This window comes from Boleophthalmus pectinirostris, unplaced genomic scaffold (genome assembly GCF_026225935.1).
Source record: "Boleophthalmus pectinirostris isolate CB_2022bp ecotype Guang Dong unplaced genomic scaffold, ASM2622593v1 HiC_scaffold_7, whole genome shotgun sequence".
Classification (NCBI taxonomy): Eukaryota; Metazoa; Chordata; class Actinopteri; order Gobiiformes; family Gobiidae; genus Boleophthalmus; species Boleophthalmus pectinirostris.
Window position 1 is genome coordinate 21,314,914 of NW_026571473.1, and position 18,706 is coordinate 21,333,619.

The 18,706-nt window shown below is 37.2% G+C and overlaps 2 protein-coding genes across 4 annotated transcripts in view; both read left to right on the forward strand.

The window, feature by feature from the left end:
- ddr2a (discoidin domain receptor tyrosine kinase 2a) overlaps window positions 1-13,995 on the forward strand; it is a 29,155-nt gene extending 15,160 nt beyond the window's left edge. The window contains exons 3-17 of one of the 3 annotated variants that reach the window (XM_055164471.1): window positions 3,425-3,527; window positions 4,789-5,020; window positions 5,433-5,580; window positions 7,550-7,652; window positions 8,597-8,780; window positions 9,156-9,396; window positions 9,574-9,639; window positions 9,790-9,926; window positions 10,369-10,588; window positions 10,864-11,096; window positions 11,454-11,581; window positions 11,659-11,856; window positions 12,191-12,425; window positions 12,762-12,911; window positions 13,320-13,995. In XM_055164471.1, the coding sequence (XP_055020446.1) occupies window positions 3,425-3,527; window positions 4,789-5,020; window positions 5,433-5,580; window positions 7,550-7,652; window positions 8,597-8,780; window positions 9,156-9,396; window positions 9,574-9,639; window positions 9,790-9,926; window positions 10,369-10,588; window positions 10,864-11,096; window positions 11,454-11,581; window positions 11,659-11,856; window positions 12,191-12,425; window positions 12,762-12,911; window positions 13,320-13,475 (2,534 nt within the window). In that variant the 3' untranslated portion in view covers window positions 13,476-13,995. Of the gene's footprint in view, window positions 1-3,424; window positions 3,528-4,788; window positions 5,021-5,148; window positions 5,581-7,549; window positions 7,653-8,596; window positions 8,781-9,155; window positions 9,397-9,573; window positions 9,640-9,789; window positions 9,927-10,368; window positions 10,589-10,863; window positions 11,097-11,453; window positions 11,582-11,658; window positions 11,857-12,190; window positions 12,426-12,761; window positions 12,912-13,319 lie in introns of those variants that run through there. The other 2 variants (XM_055164472.1, XM_055164473.1) reach the window with 2 other exon arrangements.
- Window positions 13,996-14,198: 203 nt separating this feature from the next.
- On the forward strand, window positions 14,199-18,048 carry hsd17b7 (hydroxysteroid (17-beta) dehydrogenase 7). Its single transcript, XM_020940072.2, has 9 exons — window positions 14,199-15,230; window positions 15,936-16,133; window positions 16,233-16,325; window positions 16,527-16,641; window positions 17,024-17,218; window positions 17,287-17,400; window positions 17,478-17,534; window positions 17,703-17,801; window positions 17,873-18,048. Exons 1-9 carry the CDS (start codon window positions 15,196-15,198, stop codon window positions 17,999-18,001), a joined length of 1,035 nt encoding a protein of 344 aa, XP_020795731.1. The 5' UTR covers window positions 14,199-15,195; the 3' UTR covers window positions 18,002-18,048.
- The last annotated feature ends 658 nt before the right edge of the window (window positions 18,049-18,706 follow it).

Genomic DNA, 18,706 nt, shown 5'->3' on the forward strand with positions numbered 1-18,706 from the left:
TTACAGACTTTTGACCCGGGCCTACTTAGAGGTCCTATATTACACAAAATTGTCTCTTATGAGCATTAAACCATGCTATAATGCTGTTACCTCATCGAAACATACCTGGAGTTGTGTTTTGTTTCATTCACATATATTTGAGTAACCCTTTATTATTGTATATTTGACCTCTTTTTTAGAGACTGGCAGTTCCATGGCTGAAATCATACAAATGATTATAGTGAAGGTGTACTGAGTTTAAAACACAGTGGAGCAGTTCCCGTATTACCACATGACATCACGAGGTGAAAAAAGTGTTTTCCATTTGAACTCAGTCTAATTGTGCAGGGTTTGTATGTTAAACATGTTAGAACAAAACAAAACACAACTCCAGATGTGTTTGTAATGAGGAAACAACAATATCACAGAGATAAACAAATATTATGAGCCCTTTTAAGTCGTGATTTTTATGCAATAGCAGAAGATAATGTTTTATTGTTTAAAATAGTGTATGCATTTCTCTATAAATCACATACTGTGGATAGGATGGCTTTGCACAAAATTACCTTGCTAAGAAAAGTGAGATTTTTGTGAAAGAATTCATCGCATTTTAAAGTGTTTAGATTGTCAGTGACATTTACCTGCATTTCAGCTGAATATAAGTTATAGGTTCATCAGTGCACCACACACCCTGTTAGCCAGTTACAGTTTGGTTATACAGTCAGATGACAGCTAATGAGAAGTATGGAGTAGAGAGAGAGTAATGCGGTGGATGTGGTTTTTAAACACACTTGAGGAAGATGGATTTGCACAGGAGAAAATAACGCTCATCAACCAACTATTCAGATATAAACACAAACCAGCGCCCTTCTTCTGAAACTCTTTGGAGCAATTTTGTCACAGGTCCCTGCTCAGGCCTTTTGGGATTTCCTCATCCAGAAAGTTTGACAAATATTTGGAGGAGATGCAGAAATAGGTAGAGGGGATCAGAGCAGGAGAGAGACAGGACAGAGTGGCCCTATAACCTGAGCGGTGCTGAGGCTGGCAGGGTCTCAAAGAGTTTTCTGTCAGACAAGAGTACAGTGTATGTATAATGCCTTTCATCTGAAGGTCTTTCATCAATTAAAAGCTAATGCTGAGATAATGTTAATTTCCTGTTCATATAGGATTCTCTGAGCTAAATACACTGACACACCCGTCTCATACTGACGCATTCAGTTCTGTGTAAAACTAATTTGTCATGGTTTTTAATCTACTCAAACATTTTTTTAGTAATGAATGGGTAACATTCAAACTATTGGACAGACATGCTTTTGTTATAAACAGTTCCATACAGGATAGTGCTTTTATTAGGGCTAACATACAGAAACAGAGAGGTTATTAGACTCAACTTAAATTCTTAACAGCAGACGATGTTTCATTACTATATTTTTGTCTTGCCAGTTATACCAAGGAAATGACTGACCAAAATTGTTTTCATATTAACTGCTACTACAGGATGGCACTCAAGTCAGGCTGGAGTCAGACTGGAGTTACAATTTTTAGGACTTGAGCCTTGACTTGATAAAATAGACTAAGACTTGGGACTCAACTCGGACTTGAAGGTCAATGACCCTGGACTTGACTCAGACTTGAGGCCTGTGACTTGAGAAGACTTGATGCTTCTGCTACAAAATATATATTTTCAGAAAATACTTTTCTCTCTACAGTTGATAAATGCACACTGAATTTTACAGGAGCAAACTGGAACATGTCCCTCCCACTTCTGTTACTTTGGATGGAACTGAAGTACTGTGATACTCAAATGTACTACAGCAATATACAGTACAATACAGTAATATACAATACAATACAGTAAAACAGATGGAACTACAGAGAGAACATGATCTTTTATGACCAAATAAAGTTATTTAGCACTTTTAAATCTGAATGCTTTCTATTCTGCCTGTAATGATTCACACTAAGATCTTGACAAGACATTTAAAAAGGAAAAATTTGCATTTCTTATATAAACACTCTTATATAAATACTTATATAAATAAGTACAATTTAGTTTAAGTTATATAAATAGCAAAAATCTGGTTTAAAGACTTGAAATGACTTGAGGCTCAAAGCAGATGACTTGGACTTGACTTGGTCTTATGGGCCAGTGACTTGAGACTTGACTTGGACTTGCCTGTATTGGACTTGAGACTTGACTCAGACTTGAGGCCAAAGGCTTGAGACTTACTTGAGACTCGCAAAACAACAACTTAGTCCCACCTCTGGTTATTATTACGCCTAGGGTAATTCTAATTTACCAACTATTTCTTTAATCCCTTAGTACAACAGGCCACATATGCACAGAAAGCTAAATTTAGGAGCATTGACAGGAAATAGACGGAATATTTTTTCTATTCTCCACAATCTGAGGCGAAGATTTGAAATCTTCTACAATTTTACCACATAGACCCACCATGACCATCTTCTGTTGACATAAATGTACCCATGTATTTCAATACTTCAACCACAATTCAGTTTTGAAAGCACAGTTACTGGGATCTGCGTGCCATCACACCAGACCATATGTGCAGTCCTATCCATCATGGTCGACCAGCGCTTTGACAGGAACCCCTCTGTCTGTGTTAGAAGCGTTTGGCAAATATTTTAGTTTTGGCTTTAAGAAGTTGATTTTGGAGCAAGGAAGAAGAGGTGAGGCTGCATGGTGGGATAATCCAGGTAAATACTAAATGGTAGAAAAATACGAGAATCCCCTGGACTAAAAATAAACAGCCAGATTGAAAATAATTTGGAGAGCAGATGCGTTGGTAAGAGCTGGGAAGGAGTGGTCTGAAAAAATATTTTATACTTCTGTCAAAGGGCCACAGTGGGATGTTTAGGGCAGTATGTACAGGACTATCCTAACCAGAACCACAAACTAAAGACCATGTTTCCATGTGGGAAGGATCATCAAGAAAGCTTTCTCTACTGATAGAAAATGGGGAATAGAAAATGGTAAATACTGTGTCAAGATGATAATGTCAAGATGACTAAATGTGTAAGAGTGATTTTTGTGTCTGCTCTACACTCATCATGGTTTCTGTACTTGTTTTTAAAAGATATTTTCTTGCACAAACAGAGTCAATTCAAGTTAATGCCATGTTTGCATATTCAGTTAAAGATTTTTTTCATTAATATATCTCAGAAATCTTTATTTTGTTCATATTCAGTGTAGACTATATAATTCATAGTCAGACGGCTGTATTGAATGTCTAAGTTCCATGCAGCTGCCTTCCGAATTATCTTTTTTAATGTATGCATTTCCATCAATTTACCCAAAATAGTGTTAGTGTTTGCATTTAAATTATATATAGAGAGAGTTTTTAGTATGGCATCATTGACATGCATGATTGTTCTCACAACCATTGGCCTCATGTATTAAGTGTGTTTGTGTTGCTCCCAGCAGGAGTGTGTAGGTATCCTCTAGGGATGTCAGGAGGACAGATCCAGGATGAGGACATCTCTGCCTCCAGTCAGTGGTCCGAGTCCACAGCCGCACGATACGGACGGTAAAGACACATTCAGAAATACATCTAACTTTTATTCCTTTTTTTCCTTTTTTTGGATTGTTGCTTTTTTGGCTAAGGGTTTACCATCAGCTTCTCTCCATGGAGAAGTTATTTGTCTTGGAGTGTTTCACAGTATGGCATTAAACTTATTTATCTACATGGAGACAAACAGGTGACGCCACAAGGCCAAGTTATTGGTCAGATCTGTAAAGAGGCGAGCCTGCTCACATTAAGATGCATGTTTTATTTTTGGGCTTAAACTTATAACTGAAAATTGAATAAAGAGAGATTTTATGCTATATTGTGGAACATTGAAGGTGAAGCAAAAACATTTCCATGGAGGCAAGCAGTGCATCTTTAATACTTGTTTAATCTGCTTATAGAAGGTTGTGATGCACAGTAATAATACATACTGTACATGTTAGATGTTTTAATTTTCTTGACATGAAGTAGTCGTCTTGCTCCCCCTCTGGAGTGTGCCCTGATGGTGTTTGTGGCCGGGTGGTGCAGGTGCCTGTTTATTTGCAGTAAACCGCAGTTGGAGTATCAGTTCTGGTGTGATTAGAGAGGTATGTGTGGAGCCTGGGTGGCCCTCACTAAAGACCAGGCAATGATGTAATATACGATCCCTGTACTTTGAGCCCGACCAACCTCCTCTCTGCCCTCTGCCAAAACTCAAACCCAAATTAACACTTTCAGATGAATTTACGACACAGGTTTTTACAAGTGTTTTCATTACGGTCTGAAAGTCTACCACACTCCCTCCTTTTGCGATTCTCTTAGGTGGAACGCAACTAGATACTTTCACCCTTTTAAATCCACATGGTTTTCTTTAAGTCATTTTGATATTGCCATAACACATAAAAAGTATTGGTATATTAGAATTCTTACTGTGGCGTCAAATTCAGTAACATGCTTCATTTGCAACCAGAAGGTCACAAGTAGAATCAAGTTGTATTTTCTGTAGCAGTTATACCTCCAGGTCAAGTTACAGGTCTGATCTGTGGAAAGGTGACCTTGCCCACAGTAACTAATTAATTGTTAACAAATGAATAAGATTAATACCATACTGTGGATCATTCCAGACAAAGTGATGACATTTCCATGGTAACAAGCAAGTGGTAGACCCTCTCCCAGAAAAGTTACAAATTGAAATTTTGAACAGTATGCCAGTAATAAAATTAGACCATAGTTTCCATAGTGCTATTTAGTATTGCTCATCCACACATTATAAACCCATGTGTTTTTCTGTCTTTCCCAGGCTAGACTTTGAGGAGGGGGATGGGGCGTGGTGTCCCGAGATCACCGTAGAGCCAGATCATCTGAAAGAGTTTCTTCAGATTGACCTAAGATCTCTGCACTTCATCACTCTGGTGGGTACCCAAGGGCGACACGCGGGTGGCATCGGCAATGAGTTCGCCCAAATGTACAAGATCAAGTACAGCCGCGACGGGAGCAGGTGGATCTCCTGGAGGAACAGACAGGGCAAGCAGGTGTGTAATTCTGTTACACCCATAGACTGTATAAAGAAGTGGACTAAGGGGGTTAGTTATGTCCATTTATATACACAGTCTATTGTTATACCTAAATATTCAGTGAGGTATTTTTATTTGACTTTTAGACTATATTTTGCAAAGTAAATGATGAATAATCTACAACCACAAACTTGGGCAAGACACTTCACTTCTGTTTCTGGTGAAGTCATAATATGTGGCCAGTTGCAACAGGAAGGACATCCTCCATTGGAATCTGCTCAGTCACTGTGTGCTGTGGTAACACTGCATAGAAACGGAGAAAAAACAGGGTCAACAGTAAAAAGACTGTTACTGGAAAATATATTGGCTTTTATTTGTTATTTAATGTTTTGACTTTATTACAGTCATTCCTTTTACCTTTTTCTTGTAGGTGATTGAAGGAAACAGAAATGCCTATGACATCGTCCTGAAGGACCTGGAGCCTCCGATAGTTGCCCGGTTTGTGCGTTTTATGCCTGTGACGGACCACTCCATGAACGTATGCATGAGGGTGGAGCTGTACGGCTGCGAATGGCTTGGTGAGAGGAAAGAGAGAAGTGTTAAAGCTTTAGCATTGGTTGACGAGATAGTTGTAAGAGTGTGTTCCAATTTGACTATACGTACACTGTGTCCATAATTATTAAGCAAGTTGTATTTATGAGGATAAATTTTATAATTGAACAAACACAGCGCTGTCGGTCAATCCAAAATGCTAATAAACCTCAAACCTGAATATTTAAGAAAGTAAAAGTGAAGTTTCTTGATCTGTTGATCATCAACTTTTTGTGCAGCAGCAACCATAGCCTCCCAGATGCTGTTCAGAGAGGTGGACTGTTTTCCTTCACCGTAAATCTCCCATTTAAGAAGGGCACAAGTTCTCAATAGGGTTTAGGTCAGGTTTTTCTTTACTGGCTAGCCACGCAGTGATACTTCAATACATTGAATGGAGCATTGTCCTGCATAAAAATCATGAGCCCCTTGAAAGAGGCAGACTTTTTCCTGTGCCACTGTTTGAAGAAAGTGCCTAACAACTGGCAGTAGTTTTGGACTTCATTTTGAGTCCATCTTCAACCTGAAAAGGTCCAACAAGTTAATCTTTAATAATACCAGCCCATAACAATACCCCACCTCTAACTGATTCTGAAAAGTCAAAAGTACATCTAAAAGTAAAAAGTCTTTCAGAGGGATTCATCTGTCTTGAAATTGCAAAGATATTGGAGTGTGATCACAGAACCATCAAACATTCTGTTGCAAATAGTCAACAGTGTCTTAAGAAACATGTTGAAAAAAAAAAGATGCAAATTAACTGCAAGAGATTGAGAAGAATCAAACATGAATCTGCCATGAAGCCAATATCCAATGTCAAGACTCGGCCAAGAAATATCTGGAGACAGATTTTCAAATGTTTTATGGACTGATGAGATGAGAGTAACTCTTGACGGACCAGATGGATGGGCCTGTGGCTGGATCAGTAATGGGCACAGGGCTCCACTTTGACTCAGATGCCAGCAAGGTGAAGGTGGGGTACTGGCATGGGCTGATATTATTAAAGATGAGCGTGTTAGAGATTGTAGGTGGACTCAGAATCAACTCCAAAACCTACTGCCAGTTTTTAGAGGACACTTTCTTCAAGCAGTGGCACAGGAAAAAGTCTGCATTTTTCAAGAGGATCATGATGTTTATGCAGGACAATGCTCCATTGCATGTATCAAAGTATTCCACTGCATGACTATCCAGTAAAAGCTTTAAAGATGAAAAAATAATGCCCCCCTTCCTGAGCTGACCTAAACCCTTTTGAAAACTTGTGTGCTCTTCTTAAACAGGAGATTTAAGGAAAACAGTACAGCTCTTTGAACAGTGCCTGGGAGGCTGCACACAAAGTTGATCGTCAACAGATCGAGAAGTTTACAGACTCCATGAATGGAAGACTTATGACCGTTATTGAGAAGAAGGGCGGCTATATTGGTCACAGATTTTTATTTTTTTTTGAAATGTCAGAAATGTGTATTTGTACATTTTTAGTTGTTTATTATTCTGACAGATTAAAATGTTGTTGTGTAATAATTCTGCACATTAATAGTTGCTCAATAATTGTGCACACATAGATTTTCTAAGAAAACCAAAACTTCACTTTTACTTTCTTAAATATTCAGGTTTGAGGTTTACAACTTTCTGGGTTGACCGCAAGCACTGTAGTGGTTCAATTGTAAAAATTAATCCTCATAAATACAGCTTGCCTAATAATTACGAACACAGTATATAGATTTGTTGTGTTATACTTAATGGGGCAACACAACACTGATATTGTACTCTGCATTATTTATATTTCAGTATGAATATTTTTATATATTTATATTAATGTATTTATATGTATTTAATATATTTTCTTTAGCTTAACTGTGGCAGTCATTATTTCTGTAACTTAGAATTTTAAAATAACAACTGTGCATCTGGTGGTTTTGTCTTTCACCTTATATGTATTATGTTTCACCTTATGTTTTCTTCCAGATGGTCTGGTCTCATATAATGCTCCCACTGGAGAACACATGACTTTGGCTGGCTCCTCTGTTTATCTGAACGATTCTGTCTATGACGGAGCACTCGTTCACAGGTCAGTGCATTTTTGAAGAATTTCACTCAAATCATTGAGGGAAAGATTTTTTTGTTTGGTAAATGTGTGGATGATAAGTGTACCAAAAGAAGATATAATTGTAGTCCAGTTGCTTGAGTAGTGATTATAGTCTTAGTTTAGCTACACCTTTAAAATATCTGTAATTCTAACTTTTACTTATACTTAAATGCTGTAATAATCAGTATAAAGCCCAGAGCAGTTCTGTAGTGTATGTTGACAACAGTGTTTTGGATGATGATATTGTGGTGAATAATGTCCTTCATGACTCTGCCTCAAGAACAGGGAAAGAGTGGAGACGGAAAATAAAATGGAGAAAATTGGAATATCATCCAAATTCCTCAGGTGACAATTGGCTTTGTAATGCCGCCACCTAGTGTTGATAAGAGGTATTATACATTGATTCTTGTTTGAAGAGAGGAAATGGTAAATTCTTCAGATATTGCTATTACCCTTCACCCTATTTCCCCCTTAATGTTGTCTGTAGATATTTGTTAATTTGAAGGTTTACAGCTGTTGTTTTTCTCATGCAAAGGAAAACTAATATTATGTAATTTTTATACATTATTATTATTTTGAATATAGTATAATGATTGTTGCCTCTGGGATATTTGTTGACTACAAAAGTGCATTGCGTGATTAAATGTACGGTAAGTAAATGAGTTAAAACCGTTTGCAGCTAAATGATGTAGATGAGTACACAGATAAAAGGAAAACAAAACAGTCTTTAGCTTACATGGTCATTTTAACACTTTAGCAATATGAACAATTTTTTTTTTCTCTCTCAACAAGATGCCAACATTAGAAACTAAATAAAATGTATCATGGTTTAATTTATGGCACTGTTCTTTGAAGAGAGTGGTATATTCTAGCTGGCCTCATGTTTGACAGATTTCTTTCTTTTGTTTTTTTTTTGTTTTTTTTAGTATGACAGAGGGCCTGGGCCAGCTCACTGATGGAGTGTGTGGTTTGGATGATTTCACAGTCAGTCGTGTCTACAATGTGTGGCCTGGTTATGACTATGTGGGCTGGAACAACGAGAGCTTTCCAAATGGATATGTTGAAATCATGTTTGAGTTCGACCGCACACGCAATTTTACCTCCATGAAGGTGAGGTCAATGCAGTACATGCCCAAACCAATCAAGCAAAACATTACAACCACCTGAATTATTTTTCATTTAACCACCTATTTTTAATTGGCATGGTATTTTTTGAATATTTGTATTTTGCCATAGCAGCTTGTCTAAAAGAGTGTTTTGAGCCTTAGAGATGTACAGCCTGCCTAAAAGCTCGCAAGAGTCAATTTGGCATATTATAGGACCACTAGCAACTAGAGGTTCACTTGCTGCCTTATATAGCCAATTCTTCCTGATTACATGAGATTGTTTTTCTTTTTCTTGGCCAGTAGCCATATAGTTCTGTTTTAGCTTTATCATTTACCATTTCTCCTGTAATTAAAAAAGATCCATATTTCTTGTCTGCAGGTTCACTGTAACAACATGTTTTCAAAGCATGTTAAAGTCTTCAGACAGGTGGTGTGCTACTTCAGGTCGGACTTGGACTGGGAGGTTTCGCCCCTGAGCTTTAGTCCAGTGGAGGACCCGAAAAACCCCAGTGCACGGTTTGTGACTGTGAACCTGGCCCATCACATGGCCTCTGCTATCAAGTGCCAGTTCTACTTCTCAGAGGCCTGGATGCTCTTCAGCGAGATCACCTTCCAGTCAGGTACACTACTGGAGGTTAAGTGGGACTTTCATTTGTGCCTTGAACTTGTTTATTTGTTATGCATTATGGCATGTTGTCAAACTGTTGAGTACTTCCATCAGGTAAAAAGATCAAATATAACATAAAAAAAGTAAAAAGTGCTGTTTCATAGTTTTACCCAGTTTATTTTATTTACAGACACTGCAATGTACAACACTACACTGGCGCCACCAAAGACTAATTTACCAACAAATACACAACCAGGTAATGATCCACATAAAAAGTTTAAAACAGTTTAAAAGGAAATTTAAGCCAAATCAATGCATATTAATTAATTTTGCAAATACAAGTCTAAGCATTTCAGGTGAGTAACCTAGAATAACTAATCTTTTCCGTCTCTCTGTCTCCCTCTAGAGGACGACCCCACTCACAAAGTGGACGACAGTAACACTCGCATTTTGATTGGCTGTTTGGTGGCTATTATCTTCATCCTTGTGGCTATCATCGTCATCATTTTGTGGCGACAGGTGTGGCAGAAAATGCTGGAAAAGGTGAGTTTATTTGAACTCAAATGCAAAACCATTCTCTGGGGAGCACAGCAATTTTCTGCATTTGTGTTTTAGTTGTCATGTTATTAAACCAAATTCACATTTTATGTTTTATTTACTGGAATAACATGATTCATATTATTATTATGCAGACCATAAAGTTGTTACTGTCATTGCATTTTTTAGCAATTTCCCTACATTTCCTTTATAGTGTTTTTTTTTATTATTTTTTTTTTATTATCTTTTTTATCTTTGCAAACATTTCCCTGCAAAATATTGTTTATTTATGCTTATCATGGCTATTATGTGGGAATTTATATTGCTTTTATGTATGGTGGCAGAATAATGCATAATATTCACAAAATGAATACAAATAAAATGTAATTGTTGTTCAGCGATTCTCCAGTGTATAGTGTATTCCCTCATCCTAACTCACTCATTCTAGGCCACTCGGCGGATGCTGGATGATGAACTAACTGCTAGTTTGTCAATACAGAGCGAGACGTTCACCTACAGCCACAACAACAACCCTCAGTCCAGTTCAGTCAGTGAGCAAGAGTCCAGCTCCACCTACGAGAGGATCTTCCCCTTGGGCCCAGACTACCAGGAACCCTCCCGACTCATATCCAAACTGCCTGAGTTTGCACAGACCTCAGAGGAGCCAGGTACAGGAAGTAGTTATTCTGTAAAGTAAAGGTGCTTCATATTATGCATTATTGACTGTTTTTATAATGGTATCAAAAGTTCCCTAATGACATATAGACCATGCTGTAATCTATACGCTTATTAGAGTAGTTTTACCAAAGTTTATATTGATACATATTTATTTATTTTTTATTACCCTGACAGAAAAAAATGCCCATTTAAGTACAAAAAAAAACAAAACAAAAAAAAACAGTTAAACCCATATTTCAATAATCAATCTACTTATTTTTTGCAGCATCTTCCAGCACAGCTGCTTCTAAGTCCACCACATCTACTGTGGTCCAAGATAGCGTCCCTCACTACGCAGAGGCGGACATTGTAAATCTACAAGGAGTAACTGGGGGCAACACATATGCTATCCCCGCTGTTACCATGGACCTGCTCTCAGGGAAAGATGTGGCCGTGGAAGAGTTTCCACGAAAATTACTGACATTCAAAGAAAAACTTGGAGAAGGACAGTTTGGAGAGGTTAGTTTCCTTTAACTGATGTTATTATACTGTATTATAAAATACTTCCAATGAAATGGATGAAAAGTAAAGAATATGATGCAGTGCACTTCTTGGGTACCAATGTGGTTCAAACTAAGCTTCAGTTGGTTTTATCTTATAAGTTATCACCTTTCCTTGGTCAGTTGTGATTAGTTATATGCCTGTGTGAATGGTAACAGAAACAGAAATGAAAGATACTTTGATGATGATGATGATGATGATGATGATGATGATTATTATTATTATTATTATTATTATTATCATTATTATTATTATTATTATTATTGTATCTTCCCTGTCCTCATTGTAATTCTGCCACATCTCATCTTTTTTCAGGTGCACTTGTGTGAAGCAGAGGGGATGCAAGAGTTTATGAATAAAGACTTTAAATTTGACTACCCTGAGGAGGAGCCTGTTTTAGTGGCTGTAAAGATGCTTCGCTCAGATGCTAATAAAAATGCAAGGTAATGCTTATGACAGGATGATTTTTGAAATGTAAATATGTAAATATTTTGTACTAATCTGGAGTTATTACTTTCAGAAATGACTTCCTAAAAGAAATAAAGATCATGTCTCGTCTGAAGGACCCAAACATTGTGCGTCTTTTGGCTGTGTGCATATACAGTGACCCCCTATGTATGATCACAGAGTACATGGAGAACGGAGATCTCAACCAGTTTCTATCAAAGCATGAGCCTGAGGGACAACTGGCTCTGCTCAGCAATGCACCCACCGTCAGGTACTGCAAAAGACTAGGCAAATGTTGACTTTTTAAAATCATAATATCATTAAATGTATAATGGGGGTGCCATATCACCATATAAAGGTCGTGTGTGAGAGACTTTTTAACAGCACAAACAAGTTTGGTTCAGTCAGTACTTTCTGGTCAGATTGTGGTAAAATAAAGCTCAGACTAAAGTCTTTACAAAGCCTCAGACAGAGCAAAGCCTACATTTAGCATCACATCCCCAAGGAATGTTGATGAAATCAGCTGCAAAGTATCAATACAATTTAAATATAATGTAATGTGGGACAGTATGTTCTTATATTTGTGTCTCTTATTTGCTCCACAGTTTTGAGAACCTGTGCTACATGGCTACTCAGATTGCATCAGGGATGAAGTATCTGTCCTCCTTGAATTTTGTCCATCGCGACCTGGCCACCAGAAACTGTTTGGTGGGAAAGAACTACACCATAAAAATAGCCGATTTTGGCATGAGCCGAAACTTGTACAGCGGGGACTACTACCGCATCCAGGGAAGAGCAGTGCTGCCCATTCGCTGGATGTCCTGGGAGAGCATCCTGCTGGTATTATTACCATTATATTTGTTCTACTATTTTATCACAAAACTCTCAAGACTAAACCTTGACTGATACCAGTGCCTAGCATTGGACTGAATGAGGACAACACTAAGGAAACCACAACTAAATGTGGATTTTATTTAGATTTTTCACTGGAGTTCTCTTTCAAAGTAATCTTGAATTAGTTTATTCAATGTAATTTATTTGTGCTGCAATTATCTTTTAGGCTGCTGCACTAGTCTGTGTACTTTTTGTGCTCACTTTTATCTTGTCCAATAAAACCAACTGGTTCTAAAATGCACCCTTACAGGCCCCTAAACCTTTACCTTTTGTCTTGTGTAGGGAAAGTTCACTACTGCGAGTGATGTGTGGGCATTTGGTGTGACTCTGTGGGAGATTCTGAACTTCTGTAAAGAGCAGCCGTACTCTCAGCTCACAGATGAGCAGGTGATCGAGAACACAGGAGAGTTCTTCAGGGACCAGAAACGACAGGTCAGTGCTACTGTATAGCTGATATGCTGATTTCTTAAACTAATGCCACAGTTTTAACATACATCTATATTTGACAAATATTACCACAATTAATACATTTCTGGGGTGATTAATTAGTGACTAGTACTACAGTACATAATACAGTACATGATAATGTATTTCAAACCCAAGGGTTTCAGCTCCCTGTTATATGCAATCTTTTCAGGACCACTCAAGAGATACTGTATAAATATTTATTATATTCATTATCACTATGACAACTGTTCTGATTTGTCATCATTCTAAAATTTATGAAATGTGTGTATGTTTTATTATCTCTGTTATGCATTTGTTTACACACATTTCATATATATTGTATTTTTGCAATGTAGGAAGCAGTGTTTGAAGTTGTGTTTTGTCTGTGTGTAGATCTACCTGCCCCAGCCGGTCCTGTGTCCAGACGCTCTGTACAGGGTCATGCTCACCTGTTGGAGGAGGAACACCAAAGATCGGCCCTCCTTCCAGGAAATACACCGAGCCCTTTTAGACAAATCATGTTTAACTGAAGAGGATGACAGCGTTTAGGACAGTATTGCCTGTGGATGATCCAGGTTTAAGCTAATAGTTTTCAGTAAAAAGACTCCATTTACAACTTTGAACTGAACATTAAGCTATATGCGTGAATTCAACCAGGAAGACTGTATTTCCTTTTTCTTCTTCCTACCACCTATCACCTGACCTGTTGCTGCCAATCACAACCTCTCATCTGTAAGTCTTTCTCCCTCCACCGCAGCAGCAAAACCATCAGCCTCTTCAGACTACCCTGAATGACTTGCGTATAGTCAATTACACCACAATGAGCAAATGTACAGGACAAAATAAACTTTAAATAGATCTAAAATGTTGAGGAAGCTAAATTAAAATGTAGCAATGACTATACTGCACTTTTTGATTTAATTGTGTGTTTCTGATGTTATATTTTGGAAGACTGCTTGAATGTAGAAAGAGTGCAGAATTTCATCTCAACTTCTCACAAACGGCGCACATCGGCAAACAACATCTGTGACATCGTCTTGCAGTGATTTTATTTTGTATGTGACTGTATTTTTACTAGTAGTAAACTTGTTTATATATATATATATATATATATATATATATATATATATATATATATATATATATGTATATATGTATATGTATATGTGTGTGTATATATATATATATATATATATATATATATATATATAATATATATATATATATATATATATATATATATATGTATATGTATATATATATATTTATAACTGTTCATGTTTGTCTACATCTGCTCTTATAGAAGCAGTTCATGTTTTAATAGTATACTCTTGACCAACTGGCAACATACACATTTGATTGTGTGTGAGTTTAAATAGAAAGATTGTTTTTCTGGTGTATCGTATTTATGTTGCATTTTAAAGGTCTCAAAATGAGTTGAGAGTGATGTCATCATCTAAAGAAAAATACTTTTGGTTTTATATTGTGTGATTTTTTTTTTCATATAGGTAATGTTTTTGACCAATACAGTTTTATATGATTTTTGAGCCATTGCTCTAAAGTGGTTACATGTTTAGTGTTTGTTAGGGATGCACCGATTATGATACTGGATATCGGCACCAAAATAAAAAAGTAGCTGGATCAACTATTGGCTTAAAAATATAAACTGATGTAGGAAGAATATTTTACTGGTCGTAGTTGGCCTGTAAAACTAACAGTGTTTGAATTTTTATTTATCCGAAGTTGTTCTGTGGTTACTTGAGGGATAAATAACAGCTCCATAACACATTTGGATCAGTTTTCTCATTTTACTTTTGTTTAAAGGAATAAATTTAGCTTTTAGTCACTGCACTGGTATTGATTGATATTGGGTATCAGCAGATACTCAAATTCATAATATCGGAATCAGTATTGGAAATGAAAAACTGGATCAGTGCATCCCTAGTGTTTGTAAAAGTGTGAGTGGATTTACAAAGCCAAGGTATTGTGTGAAATGGATGTGTACACATTGTTTATTTGCTTGTACGTTGTCAGGACCAAAATTAAACCTGAGCTGAACTAAGAGTGTATATTTATTTATTTAGAAGGCAGTTTCTGAATATTTTATTAGGCTGACTAAAGCTATGCATTGATTGGTTGGAAACTACACTGTACCGACCAATCATGCTTCAGGGGAGGAGCCAAACATTTCTTCACGACATGATGCCAGTCCATCCATAAACTGGAGATACCTGTTGCTCCTAATCGTGAATAAAAAAATTGAAAAGGGATGGCTAAAGTGGTTTTGGTTACAGGTGCAAATAGGTAATGTTTTTTTTTTTTTCAGTTCATTTTAAGTATATGATTTACTGCCTATACATTTCTACAACCTTTGCATTATTATTGATGAATTGTTGTCTTTACTGTGAGCTTTACTGTGTGTTGGGGAACAGTCTTTATAAAATGTGCTCTATATTGGGTCCATGGATAAAGTCACTATCAACATTATGTCAGCATTAGACTTCTTCTAACATTTAAACATTTTGACTGAGTGTGCTGTAGATGTACTGTTCAGATGTAAATGAATTGTGTTTAACCAGTGAATTTGTCTTTATGGTAATGTTGTTGATGGATTGTATTTTAGAGGACAATAATAATGATGAATTTGATAACTGTACATTTTAGAGGATATTCATAGTAATGAATTGGAGATTAATTGGAGAACTGGATAATGATGAATTTGAAACATTGCATTTATTAGTCTTAATGATTTTTGACTATTTTAAATGTATAATGATGAATTGGATTATGGTTATTTTAAAGAGGCTATTGATGAAATTGCTTTATATAAATAGCCCTTTAATGTCTTTGTACCTGCCCAAGGACTGCAGATGGAAAGTATCGTGTAGCTTAATCTGGTGCAGAGCATCTTTTCTTTCTGAGATTGATGTTTTCTGTGCACTTTCCTTTTTTTAAATAAATAAATACAATAAATCATGTTATTACATAGTGCAGTTGTTGTTCCCACAGTGGTGTTGGCCTGGCCCTGTGTGAGAGATTGCTGGATGAGGGCGTCCACTTATGTTTGGGCTGCAGGAACATGCAGCGAGCCGAGACAGCACGTCTTGCCCTGCTCCGCTCCCACCCATCCGCCGAGGTGGATGTGCTACAGGTGGACACCAGCAGCACCGCTTCTGTGCTTAAGGCAGCACAGGAGTTCAAACTCAGGTGGGACATGAGGAGACACTATCAAGTATCTAAGATGAAGCACTCTAACATGTGCAGCTTGGACATATGTTAATGAATATAACGTTAATTATTGTGCAGGTATAACCGGCTGGACTACCTCTACCTGAATGCAGGAATTATGCCAAACCCACAGTTTGATGTTAAAGCATTTTTTCGAGGTGTACTCACTGGGTATGTTTGTTTTCCTTTTTTCAGTTTTATACAGCCTCACATGCCTGTTTTTGTTGTTTAGATTGTTAAATTTTCATGGATAAATAACATTCAAATCATGAGTCACCTACAAATCATCACTCAGAATAGGAGTTCCAGAAGGTACTATCTCTGATCAGTAAACAATTTATTGGATCATATGAAAATGTTGTTATATTGCAGCCAAGTCATAGGAATGCTGGCTACAGGAGTGGGAATCCTTACACAGAAGGACAGTGTTACTCCTGATGGGTTTCAAGAAGTGTTTGCGACAAACCTCTTTGGTCACTTTCTTTTGGTGAGTCTCAGATTCTCTTCTGTTTTTGCTATTGAGGCAGCGTTTCAAATTTAAAACTTGAAAAAAAAATCAATGATTACTGCCCTTGAAACAGACACAGGATCTGCCCATTGCTTAGCAACATTGGCTCATTAAATATGAATGTGTCAGAGGCTCCTGTCCTGCAGGTCACGTTGCCTCTGAGTGATCTGTGATGGAACCTGATGTTAAATGCTTAAACAACTATAAAATCAGGAACAGTTCCAAGTGGAATAAATTCCTTTGATGACTGATAACATGACTGATATAAAGTATATTGCAACAGAGAAATAACACATTTTAGAAACTCTACTTACTGTTCTATTATGAGCTTTAATGAAAGCTATGTATCTTGTGTGAATAGTTCAGGGAGCTGGAGTCACTGCTCTGTAGTGGTGGGCAGACATCACAGCTGATCTGGACCTCATCGAGTAACGCCCAGCGCTCAGCCTTGTCTCTGGAAGATATCCAGCACAGAGGAGGCTCCCAGCCCTACAGTTCCTCCAAATACGCCTCTGACCTGCTCAGCCTGGCTCTCAACACTCACTACAACCAACAGGTCACAGGCTCTCTAGTCATCTTCTTATCTTCCATTTTATTTGACTAATGTTTATAATGTAATTTTAGGGTCTGTATTCATCTGTGACATGTCCAGGCTTCGTTATGACAAACCTCACTTATAGAGTCTTCCCATCATTCCCAGCTTTTCTCTGGACACTACTGATGCCTGTCTTTTGGCTTGTGAGATGTTATGAGATTTAAACTATATGTTTTTGTGCTGGAATTCAACAACTGACATCATTAACACATTATTGCAGATAAGGCTGTTCACCAACACCTTCACCCTGACACCTCACAATGGAGCTGAGGCTTTGGTAAGCCCTTTTCTAATTTTAGAGAAATTAACAAAGGAAAATTCAAGCCCTTTCAAACTGTATAAAAACATGGCACACCCAATCCCAAATACTGTTACTATAATAGTGTGTTTTATTATATCACAGTATTTAAAACAAAAACTGAAGTAGCCTGCTTTCTCATTTCAGTTTTGGCTGTTTAAACAAAAACCTGAAGCACTGGACCCTTACAGCAAGTACCACAGTTTAACATCGGGGCTTGGGTACACATACACAGAAGCACGGAAAGTAAGAAAGGCAAGATAAAGCAATAAGCAATAAAGGAAAAACACTAATAATGTAAATTTGTCTATTTACAGATGGATATTGACCTGAAAACATCAGAAGCCCTCTATGAAAAATTACTTCAGCTAGAAAGTGAAGTAAAGAGGAAACTTCAGGATCAACAAAGGACATTTAAGGGTCCTGAATTTTCTTTACTAAAATAAAAATGTTATATTAAGTCTGCATGAATAAAACTGATCCAAGAAAGTAACAGTGCTGACTGAGTGGTAATTGGACCGCAAAGGACAATAGTTGCTTGTGCATCTCAGTTATTAAATATGTTTTTATAAAGCATGCATTATGGTCAGCAATTGATATGATAAATGATATATGATAAATATAATAAAAAATTGCTTCCCAGAAGTTTGAGTCTTTTATACTTCCATCAGTCCCTTCAGTTATCTTCAGTCTATGTTATGAGTACCTATTATCATATTGTTTATTCCGTGCTCCTCACAGTAAAATCCACTGCAGGTTGTGATCAGGTTGTCCGTGTCATCCCAAAAGTTTATGTACGTTTCCCTGTATGGAGGCGCTGGCCGATGGGGTGCACATCTGTGAGACTGGTCCCCGAGCTCTGCTTCATCACAGTCCTCTTCTCCATCGCTCAGTTTTGGGTTACAAAAAGCCCAGACCATCCCACAAAAATAGACAAAAAATGTGCCCATTACCATTACCATGAGTGCATAGGACTCTATCATAGCATTAGTGACTGGAGAAGGCATCTGTACTATTTCCCAGTCAGAAGAGGCGAACTCGTCTTACGTATGAAAGGTCCTGAACTGCTGAGTCTGCATTTGTCGAAATTAAATAAGAATTATTAAGATCACAATTGTTATTAGGCTAATATAATACAGTGTATAATATAT

Bases quoted from the DNA above. Each gene is read 5' to 3' on its own strand.
- hsd17b7 (XM_020940072.2), top strand. From the start codon at position 15,196: ATGGCTAAAGTGGTTTTGGTTACAGGTGCAAATAG. The intron at 15,231-15,935 runs GTAATGTTTTTT...TTGTTCCCACAG, and splicing joins TTGGTTACAGGTGCAAATAG to TGGTGTTGGCCTGGCCCTGT. The intron at 17,535-17,702 runs GTAAGCCCTTTT...TTCTCATTTCAG, and splicing joins ACAATGGAGCTGAGGCTTTG to TTTTGGCTGTTTAAACAAAA.